Source organism: Simochromis diagramma, unplaced genomic scaffold, assembly GCF_900408965.1.
Source record: "Simochromis diagramma unplaced genomic scaffold, fSimDia1.1 OVJJ01000419.1, whole genome shotgun sequence".
In the NCBI taxonomy this organism is placed as follows: domain Eukaryota; kingdom Metazoa; phylum Chordata; class Actinopteri; order Cichliformes; family Cichlidae; genus Simochromis; species Simochromis diagramma.
The window spans coordinates 4,336,563-4,350,326 of record NW_024387244.1 but is presented as its reverse complement, the minus strand read 5'-3'; the positions used below and the strand labels follow the sequence as shown (position 1 = coordinate 4,350,326).

The window sequence follows — 13,764 nt, the reverse complement described above, 5'->3', positions numbered from 1 at the left end:
TCTGATATTTCACTCTCCTTCAGTGTTTTTTCTTCTTTTAAGTAACAGAATTTGTAAACTTTCAGAACGCACAGGTCGGACTCTACCTGTCAGCCTGACAGAGTTTGCAAGTCAGTCAGTATAAAATGTGTAAATTTTATTGAAAGATATTTAATTTTTCATATATATATATACATATATATATGAAAATAGACCTAAGACCATAGAGGCCTAAATGAAGTTTGTTTGCCAAAAGTAGTTTATTACAGTAATTACAGTTAAAACCTGTTTGGTGATCCATGCTGCATCTGCCAGCCTCTTTGAAATTAGTTCAGTTTACGTTGGTTGCATATTTTGTCATGGTGTTATTTGGTGTTTGAAGGCAAAAGGACAACAACTGAAATTTTGACTTCTGCATTTATTACAGGCAGCCATCAATGGGGTCATACCACAGGAAAACGGGATCTTACAAAGGTAATAACCACATTCTCAAAAATCTGCTCTAAATAAGAGAAAACGTACCAGCTCACCTTTTAATTCCAAGGGAATGCTGCATAAGTTCAGAACACTTTTGTATTTTTGTCAAACCGTAATGACCAAGTTAAAGGTTAGACGTAATCACAGGCAGATGTGCAAACACATAAATGAGTTTGGGGATTCCCAAAAAACTCTCAGTGAAATATGTGCCTCTGATGTACATCACCTGCATACGCGAGTCAGAAAATAAATAAGGAAATCTTAACCAAAATCTGACTGTATTTGCAGGAACATGAAGTCCTCATCTCAGTGTTGACAAGGCGTTGTGAACTTTATCACGGTTATAGTGGATACAGAAGTGTAGCTCAATAAAAACAGTCACACGCAGCAACATCCAGGAAATAATAACCTAGAGTCTACTGAGCTGCAGGGTATTGCTTCTGCTATGATTTTTCTATTCTGCTTTTTAATGGAGGATTGATATTAAAAAAACTTCCTGCAAGGAAGCTTTCTGCTAAGAATCGAGTTGAACACAGTTTCTGATTAGAACGGGTTTCTTTTAAGAGGGTTTGTGCCATTCACTTTCCTTCAACAGTTAGTTGTTACTCATGAGCTGATGCACACACATGCACACAATGCATGTGTGTATGTGAACATGCAGAAATGCACACAATGCATGTGTGTATGTGAACATGCACACATGCATGCATGTGCACGAGTGACCTATTGTCAGCTCTTGGGCCATGAATGCAATTAGTTAATCTAGACCCTCCCACTGGAGGCATCCCCTTAACCGTTTTATTTTGCAAGTCACTTGTGCGCACGTGTGCACATGCATGTGCTGTAGTTTGTTTTCAGCTCTTGCGCCATGTGGATATTGCCAGTCTTTCTTGAAGGCACACACTGTCACGAACAGAGGCTGGCTGGCAGTGTGATCAGCAGCCAACACATTCACTCAGTGGCTGGCATTGGTATGAGTAGGCCAGAGTTGTCCTGTAAACAGACTCTGATGACGTGACCTGATCTGGGGCCAGTTGGAGGGTACTCCAGCACTGCTGTCTAAACAGTGTTTCTGTCTTTAATCGTGTCTTTATAACTAAGCAATTTAAGAATCATAAGCAGCTTGTTAAGAGCGTTAAATATGATTTTCTCATGAGACTCCGCTCCGTCATCTGTTGAAATCATGAGTCCTGTTATAGGTGAAGGCCTCAGTAGTTTGGTTTAGATGGAGAAGAATGCCATCTACTTGTAGTAAAGGATAAAAGTACGCCCAGAACACTATAAGAGATATTTTAAATGCCTTTTCAATAGGGATCTTTTTTTCTATTCATTTTGACAGCTCTTGAAATCAGCCTTATTTCCCCTCGACACTTTCAGCATTAAAAAAAAGATGATCTTGGCAGGATCTCTCATATTTGTTCTTTAATATTTGTTGCAAAATCTCTTTTTTTTTTGCATCATCTGTCTCAAATGTAAACCATCTCTGATTTTAGAGCAAATGTACAGTTAGCACCTTCAATTATTAACATGATATGCTTTTTATTGTAGTTTTCACACATGCATTGCAGCCCTAAACTTTTCTAGTCACTGCCTTATGAATGTGCCTGTCACAGTTGGATTGGCAATTATGTGATATTTAATCTACCAACATTTCAGTACAAAGTCTAGGTGTGATATCTGATCTTTGACAGTCGCACAGTTAATGAGTTCAGTAAATTCAAAGCTAACGAGTGGTTGTCCTGTGTCCTTGCTGCGTGCTCTACGCAGGTATTGCCTAAGTCAAACCGAGTATTTGCAGTATTGGAAATGGTGAGAAAGGAGAGCTTCCAACTATGTCCTGACTTGGATTTCCCACCACTTTTCTGCAGTTCATGGCACATGTGTTATCTCTGTTCCTTTGTTGGTATATTTCACAACAGCCTGATGTTGATTGCATATACACTATAAAACATCAAGAGCCATTATGTGAACCCGTTGTTTTAGTTGATTTCCTGCATCGATTACACGTAAAATGTTATCTTATTTTCATCTAAGTTACAAGTTTATATCTATAAAATACAATTTCATTAATAACACAAACAATGAAAGTCATTAATTTATCAGCGCACGTGTGAGGAGCTGTCTTTGAGTGTGCAGTATTTGTAACTCAGTACATGACATTCTGATTTTAGGAAAAAAAATGCTAATTTTTAATTTATTGGTGGATTAATTTTATTTCTCACTGAATTGATGAGCAGAGGGTGCAGTTAGATTATTCTAACATGGTTGGATCTAGTCCTTTTCCTGTTGCTCAGGTTTGTTGTGGAGGTTTTTATGGTGGACGACATACGGCTCGGGCCAGTGACTTCTGATAAAATGTTTAAGCATGGCTTTTGCGCTTGCTATTTCAGAACACTTGCTGCCTGCATTTCAAGAAACAAGGGACATATTTGGTTCTTGGTCAAATGAGAAAAGACATTATCAACTGTGTCGTATGAAATGGCAACAAAGATAAAACACACAATAGGGTAAACGGATATTTAGAGGATAGGAGAGAAAACCACTTGCCAAATTTATCGTCTTTGTGCTGGTAGCAGTCTGTGTCACATAGATGCATTGAAGCAAACGTTCACTTGGACTTGTAGCATAAGCTGATCAATATTTGGTGGCCAAAAGTCAAGGTCTTTATGACATAACAAAACAAGTTTTTGGCTAAAACGCAAGCCAGTTATGCCTGAAAGTTTCACACAAATTTCTGATAGGATAAACTGATGACATTAAGTATCCAAACAGTCAAAGGTGAGCTTTATTGCAGCATCATAATGTTTGCCAAAAGCAATTTTTCAGTCATTATTCAGCACCATAACTGAGGGGCACGAGGGGAGATTGTGACCATATATCGCTTTTATTGAATTGGTTATACCTATTTTTGCTGCCTAACATGTTAAAGTAAATATGCTGTATGAGTTTACACAGACAAGGAGCTGCACTACAACTTGAATAATTTGAAGCAGCATACAACCACAAGGAAGTCATTTTAGTTCTATTTTGAATTTCTTTTCTGACCGTCTTCCTGTAGTAACTTTTCCAGTGAGGCGAGTCAGGCCACAGTGTACGGACCTCCTAGCCTCTCAGAAGCAGCTGACGCAGCAGCGGGAAGCGCAGTTCCTCCCCCCTCTTCTTCATCTTCGTCTTCTTCACCTCCATCATCCTCAGCTTCAGCTTTTTGCCCAATCAACCCTTCTTCCCGACACATCGTAGAGCGTCAGTCCCGGATGCTCAACTTCAGGGTCGAGTACCGGCAACGCTCTGTAGAGCTGGTGGTTGAGGAGGGCAGCACAGTTGGTGAGCACCGCAAACTCGCACAGATGTACCGTGTCCATATTTAACGCTTTCACACTGACTTTTGCAAACAAAAGGTCAATTTTCCTTTCTTTGTCTAATCCAATCCATAGGAGAAATCAAACAGATCCTTGAAACAGAGCTTGGTGTTCCGGTGTCCAAAATGCAGTTGAAAGGGTGGAAGAGCGGAGATGTGTCTGATAGTGTGAGTTTAAAGCTTTAATTTTTATAAAGCACCTTGAGGTGACTACTGTTGTGAATTGGTGCTGTATAAATAAAGCTGAATTGTATTGAATTGAATTAACACATTAAGACACTAAGAAAAATGGTGATATAACACAAGTCTGCTCCTTCTGTTAATTGTTTTACATTACCAGACAGGTGTTGCATTTAGGGGCCGATCTAATTTATATTGTCTCTACAGCTATAACTCATTCACAGGACCTTTTTACAGTTGTGTATGTTTATGTGTGTGGACTCAGATGGTGCTGAGAAGTTTACACCTGCCCAAGAACAACAGCCTGTATGTCCTGACCCCCGACATTGCCCCTACTGCCAGCACCAGCAAAAACAGGTACTCTCTAACTCCCATCCTTATTATGGGGATAAATCCTTTCTTGTCATTCTGCTGCGTATACACTATAAATTATTATAGGTAGTGGCATGAGTGCAGTTCAAACACCAGGTGGTGCTATATCTCCACTTATAAAGAGGAGAGGGAGCCAACGCTGCTTTCATAGCTTTATTAGGAGACATTTGACCTGGCAGTGCACATTCGCTTTTCACATCCTTTGTGACATTTTGAGAAGATGAGAGGAACGTCTGGTGCCACACTCTTTGTGTGTTATGCAAATAATAATTTTGTCGTCCGTCTTTGTCGTCTTCGCTATGATATTGTTGCTTGCCAAAGGTTTTCCTTTGCATCTTTCTCTTCAGAAGTTGTGTATGTGACAGCCACACTTCATATCTATTATTTATACCTTGCTTGAAAGATCACACATTAACACGCAGTAACAATAGAGATTTTCTGGGAAAGCCTGTGAAGTCGGTGTTCTTCATCCAGAGGTTTCTCGGGTTGTCTTAGTGAATGCGTGACAGCATTAGCAACCTTTTTCTCTGAAATGTCAGGCAGCTCAGGATAAAGTCGTAGCAGTAATACAATCATAGTTGGCAGCTGAGCATGTGATTGGTCTTTCATCAGTATCAGGTAAACATCATCCAAAGAAATAATATATCTGCTTTATTCTACTTGGTTATCACAGGATGACAAAGATCATTTTTATTTTTTATTTTGAGGGGATTGGACGGATAATGATAGATATGAAGGGTACACATTTTTTTTGTTTGTGGGAATATGTCTTTACAATATTACCTTGCACTATTTGTATGGTTGCAGTATTTGAGTTCTTTGTTTGTATGAGTGTTTGCTGTCTGTCATTGTCCCCGCCGTGTAATTTTGTGTGCGCTGTAATTTGAAGACACATCCAGGCAGAATGATTGAGGATGTACAGTGCCACTTCTGTGATTAATAACGGAATTGGTTTTCTTTTTTGAAGCTAATGTCCCCGAGGACATGGTCTGTGAGCTAAAAACAAAACGGGAAAGAAATGATTTAATGGAAATTTACCAGCAGTGGTTAGTGTTTTATGTGTTCTTCAGAATATTTTTGAAATGAATGGTTGAGCAGTGTAGTTTCAGATCCAGCACCAGTACCGTTATCAGCATTTATCAATTTAACATTGCATTAAAAAAGCAGCTGTAAGGTCTTCTTGAGTGCATAATTATGTAATTGTGGAACCTAATAAGTTGTGACGTAGTCTGGGACATTTTGAAGTATAACATTTTGTGAGCCGAGTTTCCCGTGTCTCTATGAGTCATCTTCAAATCATCATCAAAAGCTCTGTGGCTAGTACGGGGCATGTATCTGCAATGAGCATTAGTTCGTTTGTTAGAAGATCAAGAGGGTTTTTGTTTAGGTTTTGGGTTTTTTTTTGTTTTTTTATTGGCGTGTCATACATTGACCTCCAATTCTTTTTAATCTTTTCTTTTTTCAGCTGTGAATTAAAAAAAACAAAAATTGTACTGTAGCTCTCCCCTGAGAAAGCATCCACATGTCAGCAGAATACGTGTGGAGGAAGTAATTTGGCAGTTTGCTGCTTTCCGTGCTAGTTAGGCTAAGTGGTAGTTATACGGTGTTGGCAGTTAATGACCCTCCGTTGCTCTCTCTCTTCCCTGCCTCTCCTCATCTTCTCACTCGTACACCGACTGCTGTGTCTTTTTAGCAGCACCGTTGCCTTTCCTCCAAGTGTTATCGATATCATTTTGGGTGTCAGGAGCTCGTTATTCTGTGTCAGCTATTTTAGCGGCGGACAGTTGGGGCTGAAAGGAGTGGGTGGGCTCTTGTGTATATGCACATGCAATTGTCTATTAACGTGTGCCTGCGTGCGTATGGTGACCGTGTTGGCATACTGGGAGCGGATAGGTGACAAATCACAGAATGTGAAGGGAGCAGTCCCCTGTAGCGAGACCAAACAGGCTGTTGGCTTGTAGTAAAAATAAACTGTGGTCACACCATATACACACAGTTCATGTGAAGTGTCTGCAGATTTGTTGTAGCAGAGAGATCTCAGTGCAAGAATTAGTGTCATACCATCTCAAAGTATTCATGTCTTATGAATGAACTGATTTGGTATCAAATGACCATAAATGACCAGTTCTTGTGTTATTTGTGTCTTAAATATCTTATAATATTTGATTTACTGATGAAAGTGGCAGTCTTCTCATTTTACTCATGCAACATAATTAGAGGAATTAAGGATGAATCAAATGAGTATTACAATGTATGAGGGGAAAATGAGAAAGAGGTTGATTTTCATGAGAAAATCATGAAAAACGACGTGTGTGACTTTATAAAATCTGAAACTTCACTATGGAAGGAAATGTGTAATTCTTATAGTGTGTATATATCTTAATGATTATTTTTTACTGTTGATTATATTGTATCCCTGCCTTTGAGAAGCTTTAACCACGGCCCTGATTTCAGTTTCACTTCTAATAAGCAAAACTGAGTGCAGCACTTTACGGGTTAACATTAAGACAAAGGTCTACTTTTATTTGTTTTTGACCTACTGTCCCACAAGTTTCTAATAAAATGTAGCCTTCCAGCATGTAATTATTATCTAATTAACCATAATTAATCCAAATATAGCAGAATATCTAATTAGTAACATTAAAAAAAACTATGTATCTCATTTCCCTCTAAGTAATCTATTTGTTTGTCTCAACTTGGATGGATGTTGCACACACTAAAGCCATTTTCAAACAGGCATCCGGCAACAGTGTTTGCTTCAAAAATCCACACACGGAGTTGCTTCTTTATTAGTTGCACTTGTAGTCTGCCACAATTCGGTACAAGAGCTCTGCTATAAAACCTATTTTTATTGTGTTTAACCTTTTGTGGAGTGTATAATGTTGTTGTGTATGTATATTTAGAGTGAAAGTGGTGTTGTGCTCTAATAATGCACTGACAAGTGGTTCTTGTCATTTATGAGAATATTTGAAAAGCCTTTGAATATAATACAAGCCAGAAGATAACTGCAGCTAAACCTCAGTGCTAAAACATCTTATTTAAAACCATCGCAGTGGTGTCAACAGAAACATTTTAGGTATCCCAAAGTCGGCTTTACGGCAGAGCAGTTTTATGGGATTTCTTTAGGTTACATGGTGCATGTAATAGGATGACCACAAAGTGTAAAAATGGGTGGTTCGTGGCACTCGGGCAATATCTTTTTGACATCTAGGAAGAAAATAGCAGTCATACCAGACTGTCTTATCGAAGTTTGAGCTTCTTTTAATTTGGTTGGTAGCTATGTTCCATATTACAGACTGCAATATGGCGTGCACTGAAAATGTTTATATATTCAACATTGTGATTTTGCATGATTGATATTCAGTATCAAAGCCAAAAAGGGGGGAAAAAAACGGTGTAAGTACATTTTTCAGACACATTTTCTACCAGGATTGTTTTGCTTGTTGAGACATATTCATTTTTAGCTTTTGTTGGTTTCAGAGAAGCCTGTATAACACACAGCAGGTATGACAGGAGTATAACGTGCAGAGACGTAAAGTTGCTTGATAATATTTTAAGACTGGTATATATGAATAACCTTAACTTAATAGTATAGTTATGAAAGCAGGAAAAAACATCTCTTAGTAAAAGTTTTCTTCTAGCTGCTAATGATTTTTTCCAAACAAAAAGCAAAAAGGAATCACTACCATCTAAATAAAATGGCTTGAAACACACATTTTGAATGAGAGTAATGAACCTCTCACTGTCTCCCGAACAATATTTGCTAGTTTGTATTTTTTTTTTTTTAATCTGAAAAGACAGTTATCCACCCAAATGTAATTTCTCAGTGCTCATAGTAAAAATTCAAATCTCCCGTAAATGGTAATATCCAAAGCAATTACTTTGTCGAGCTTGGCTCATGCTGTACACAGACCTCCACCAAAACCGACTGATTAAATAGTGCTGCACTGTCATTATGATCCCGCTGAGCAAACTCCTTTTGGTTGTCTTGTTTGATTAGAAATAAATCTCGAGGCTTCGGGAGGTATTCCTTTGAGCACCGATTCATTTAGATAGTTATTTAGTTAGTGAAGTGATGTGCAGTTAGTAATGGTCTGAAGTTTTTCTGTGGCCATGTTGATGACCGCATGTGAATACAAGATGGTGTTAAGGAGGAGCTAATCTCTTGCATAAATGATGAAGGGCTGATGAATATTTCAATGGAGCCTGTTTCCTTTATTGTTTATTCTCTGCTCCAGCTCTGAGCAGGCACGTGTTTGCCGAGGAAAGGTTATTTTAATTTGAACTCTGGAAAGGAGTTTGAAATTAAAAAAGCGATTCATGAGGTTTTTTTTATGTATTCTTGTTTTATTGAGCTTTGCCTGTCGGCTTACGCTTCACCTCCGCGTGTCAGCTGTCCAGTCTCAGATACACAGATACTTCAGGGAGATAGCTAACTGGTCAGCTAAAGCAGTGATGCGAAGGATTGTGCGAGTAGCACAATAATAACCTTTTGGAAACAATGGCAGATCAAAATAGAGCAGAACCTGAATGGTTTCACATTTTTCTGCTTTGTTGTGGATGCAAAATATGGAGGAGGTAAGCAGACTCTCGTGTGCGCCTCAGAACCTCCTTTGTACCTGTTAGGGGCATAAGATGAGCTGGCGTGTATTCTGCTGGTTGGTGTGTTTTTTCAAGCGTTTAAAGCAGCAGCTGAAACACGCGTTATGGTAGTTCGTAAATACCAGTGAGCAGTTTTGGTGAATGTTTATGGGACAGCGTATGCGTGTATGGGTATTGGTGTTTTGTAGGCACATGTCACATTGTGTGCATGTGTGCGTGCGTGTGCGTCTCTGTGTCTGGCAGTGCTAGTTTAATAAGGTCTAGAGTCTGCTCTGTGCCGCGGGGACTCACAGCTTAGGCGACGGGCTTACCTCAGAATGAAACCAATCTGTTTAGCCTGCTCTTCTCCCCCTGCAGAACGCTCCATTTTTGCTGTCCATAAAGTTAAATGACATTTTCCTCACGGCACCCTTATGCCATGTCAAGTGCCTCCGGAGATGTTCCGGGCCGACCTAGATGTCAACGAGTGTGTGTGTGTGTTGAGTGAGAAAGGGACCTCTGAAGGCAGAAGCAAACACTGCGACATCCACATTTCAACCCTGCACTGCTTGAAGGGCCTGCTTCCCCGAGAAGACAGCCGCTTTGAAAACACAGGTGGTGAAAGCGGTCCAGACAAAGGGATGTTAGATTTGAAACATGGTTGTTCTGTTTATATGTGAACCAGCAGGCCTTCCTTAGACAGATGGGAAATGACAAGGAGATGACTCATCATGAATGGCAGTTTGTTTCCGGTCTGAATGCATTTGATATTTTAAGTAGCTATATTTGTACTATAGAGCATGATGAGTGATATATTTTTCAAAGTAAATCTCAAACAGAACCTCCACCCACGCACACACCAAATGGCTCATCTGCCTGCCATAAATGACTGATAAGATGTTCCTTCTTTGCTTGGAAGGACAGAGTAACACTTCCACTCAGTTTACCCTCTATCTCTGCCTATTTAGGAGTCTAGCCGCTTGCCAGCAGCAGCTCGGGACTGTGTCCAAACATAATCGTGATATTAGCTAGATCCTTATTTATATGTCCCTACCCCTTCCATCTCTCCTCTCTCTCACACACACGCACACACATCGCTCTCATCCGTCTGCTCGGGCCTATTACATATGCATCCATCCTTCCCACTTCACACATTTCCAATCTTCTCCAGTTAGCTACAACAAACATTACATTTACATATTGATTTCGTAGTTTTAGTCAATGTAAATATGCTGTCATTACAGTAAATTTGAGCTTCTGTTAACATAAGCTCGTCCAGATCTGCGCAGATTAAGGGTGTGATTGCATAATTAATGTGTGCGCTACATATTAATTCCCCCATCCCTCTCTTTCTCTCAACTCTTCCTCCTCTTCTTGGGTTCTGAGCCCTGATTAAGTGCCTGTTTCGGCCTTTAAGCCTCCCATTGCTATTCAGCCTCACAGACCCAGCGTTTGCTCAAAACGCTACTTAACCTCACAGCTTATTGTAAATTAAGCTTCCAAAAGTTGATTTCCCCCACCTCTTCTTCTCTAACACCGCTGTAAGTTAGTAAGTGAGCTACGGGTGTCGGTCCAGAGGCAACATCTTAGAGCAGCGGTTGTCTGTAAATACCGTTTTCACAGATTAATATGAAAGTTTCTTGGTAAATGTCTGCTGGACTTATTTGCAGAATTACTCTGAAACTTTTTCACATTCAGTTTTAGTTTTGTATTATTGTTATTTTTCACTTTTAAGTTGGTGAAAAGAATTTCACGCTGAAGGGAATGCAAATGGAGATAACTATAGCATAGTCAGTCAATACATACTTTATGACCTGCCTACAACAACATTAACAGCTTTCTAGATACATCTATTGTAACTGTAACTGGACTAGGTTTAGGCTATTTCAGAGTTTTGACTGTGTTCAGCTAGTTCAGGATATGCCACAGCAAAATGTTGCTTTTTATTTATATTTATTTTTTAGTTCTGAAAGTACTGTAGGCCTTTTCTCCTGTTTTGTTAGCGTTAAGGCAGATTGATCGACTCCCCGCTGTTAATGTGCAGGTGGTCATAGCTGTTGGAGCCTGCTGTGCTGAACATAGCTCTGGACAGGCTTGTTAAGACATAACCAGAAAAGAGAACGACTTACCCCCTGAGGAAGCACCCACCTCCCCACAGGCCAGCAGGCTACCACTAGTTGACAAGTTTCAGCTTGCCCTTTACTCAACTCGAGTCACTGTTAGCAATTATGTATGTTTGTCTTTGCCCTCTTCTTTCTCTTGTGTCATTATTCTGTCACCTCGTTTAGGTGTTTTCTCTCTGCATCAATCTGTGTTTTCATTTCCTTTATAGCATTTATCCCTATTTCTTACGGTTTCCAATGTTCCCTCTTCTCGTTTAGTGCTCTTCAGGATTCATTAAACCAAAACTTCCTGCTGGTCATTAGCCACCGTGAGGCTCAGAGGGACTACAACCTCAACTTTCCCGGCTCCAGAACCATACAGGAGGTACGGACACACACACCACATTAGATATCACAGTGTCACTTTCTATGCACACATACGCACAAAGTCTCTGTAATGCACCCACATCATGCACTCACATAATATTATTGTGCCTTATTCTGGCTTCTCATAATACAACTTTCATTCCATTTGCCAAACATTGCTAGTCTATCTCAGCCATCGATTCATTATTCATCACAAATGATCACATTTCAGAGCACATAATTACTCTCACAGCTGCGCTCTGGTACAGCCCCCTCGTTTTTTCTGGACTCCCCCAGCTCTGCGTCTTTCTCTCTCTCGCTCGCTGCAGTGTCAGCAGTCTAGAAAGCCATTTAAATGACTAAACATTGTTTGATCTAGGCATGTGGGTGCAGTGGAAAAAGACAGTGCGTTCGCTTACTCCATCTGAAACTAAACAGTAGCCTTTGCAGCCTATGAAATATTTATAGTTACTCAGCTAGGACCCAGTGTGAGTCCAGTGCATGTCTTTATCCGTTGGTTATTGCTATCACAGCTGCAAATTGATTAGATGTTAAGGAACATGGCTGCCTGCATATAGAAACATGTCTTTTAGGCTGCATTCACACCAAGGCCAGATTTAGACACAGGCAATCTTAGAGAGCTTACGACGTAACCTATGAAAGTGGCCGACGGAATTTATGCTTGTGCTGGTGCATTATGTGTTAATTACCGTGTGGTCACATCCCAGTGTTTTCACCACTAAAGCATATATCTGACCACACTACTGTGTCCTTTTAGGTCCCCTGAAGTCAAGTATTTTGAAAACTCTACCAAGCTAAGATTTAGTTTTAGTAAGGACGGGTTGATCATAAATTGATCATGCAGGCACCAACATCCAACTGCTGACTGATTGAATCTCATCAGTCACTATCTGTCCTTCCATGAGTCATCACACCCCATCACATGACCCTTTTCTGGGAGAAAACAAAAGCATTGGTTTTGGCAACCAGTGGTTAATTCAACGAGGAAAACAAATTACAGGTGTTGCTGAGCCTGGTGTTTATGCTCTTAGCTGTTCTACAGCTAAACTGTGCATTTTATTAAGCTACAACTTCCTACCATAGACTGTCCAGGTGTACGTCAGTGGACATGTAAAATACATTTTTAGGTGAATGGACAGATATTGCTTCAGTTTGTTTATTAATGGTGCAGAAACTCTGTTTAATATGAAAACATATTAGAGTGGATATAGCCATACACAGCTGCCCTGTGCTGTCCTGCTCTGCTCTGGCAGGGAGAGACCTGAGCAGGAAACATTTATTAGTCAGTGTTTGCTAGCCAGCTGCTAGAAGTGAGAACTTTAACTCTGTCTTACAGTACCTCCTTGAAAGTTTTGGTAATTTAAACTCAATTTAAATGATTTGAACTCGGTGTATCAGGATGTTTAATGTCTGTGGATTCTTTACATGCCTTTGACTAGTTGTTTGTCAGTTTAGATGTGCTGAATGCTTCTGTGTTTTACATCCAGACCAACTGTTTTCTCAAAAGCAAAAGTGAAAGGTGTTTATTCTTCCTTGTTCTCTACAACCACTGCTGTTCTGGCCTAGGTCCTCGTTGCAGTTCAAGATTACACTAATAATAATCAGGCTGCACGCAGGGCCTGTAATGGTGCTAATTGAACAGATTAGTATAACCAGCATCTGAACTGGAGGCAGCTCGCCTCCCTGGACTTCTCTCTCTTCTCCATTTGCGCTCTCATTTTTTTCTCCTCCTTCATCATCTCCCCTTTTTTTTTCTCACTCTCTTCTCAGGCAGATGGTTTTGATGAGCACCCACTGTGAACCTTAAGTGTTTCTGCTGGGATTACAAACACTGGGGAGGGGTCCCTGTGGTGTGGGAGGGGGGAACTGTGGACACAGAAAGGAGGCAAAGGACTGTTGGCTTGGTGGGGGTGCTGTAAGAGGCCACGGGGGATAGAGAAGGGACCATGTGGGCTTAAACAGGCCTCCACGTTGCGGTCCTTTCCTTACAAATGCTTGTCTTTAGGCATCTCAAGGCCCCCTGCGGGGAAAATGAGACCCAGAACTTTAACCTGAATATATCATGTGTATACATCATGTAAGGGCTGGCTCAGAAACGTTTTCGGAGTCAGAGTGAATGTGAAAGAGTAGTTGTGGAGTGGAGTTGCTTTAGTATGGCTTGCCTGTGGGAGAGATGAGGAAATAGACTGAAAAAAATATACAATAAGAAGAAGAATTAAAGACACCAGCAAGAAGGGAAATGCTGTTCTGTCAACAGAAATATCTTGGGACGCAACAAAGTGGTAACAACACATATTCAGCCTGACTGACACTCTTTTCTGGTATACT

At 40.2% G+C, this 13,764-nt stretch overlaps 1 protein-coding gene across 1 annotated transcript in view; it reads left to right on the top strand.

Annotated features, from left to right (window-relative positions):
* The window catches only part of faf1 (Fas (TNFRSF6) associated factor 1), a 62,833-nt gene that overhangs the window by 4,184 nt on the left and 44,885 nt on the right, over positions 1-13,764 (top strand). Inside the window, exons 3-7 of the mRNA XM_040052983.1 lie at positions 407-453; positions 3,515-3,780; positions 3,891-3,982; positions 4,260-4,351; positions 11,329-11,434. Coding sequence (XP_039908917.1) covers positions 407-453; positions 3,515-3,780; positions 3,891-3,982; positions 4,260-4,351; positions 11,329-11,434 — 603 coding nt within the window. The remainder of the gene's footprint in view (positions 1-406; positions 454-3,514; positions 3,781-3,890; positions 3,983-4,259; positions 4,352-11,328; positions 11,435-13,764) is intronic.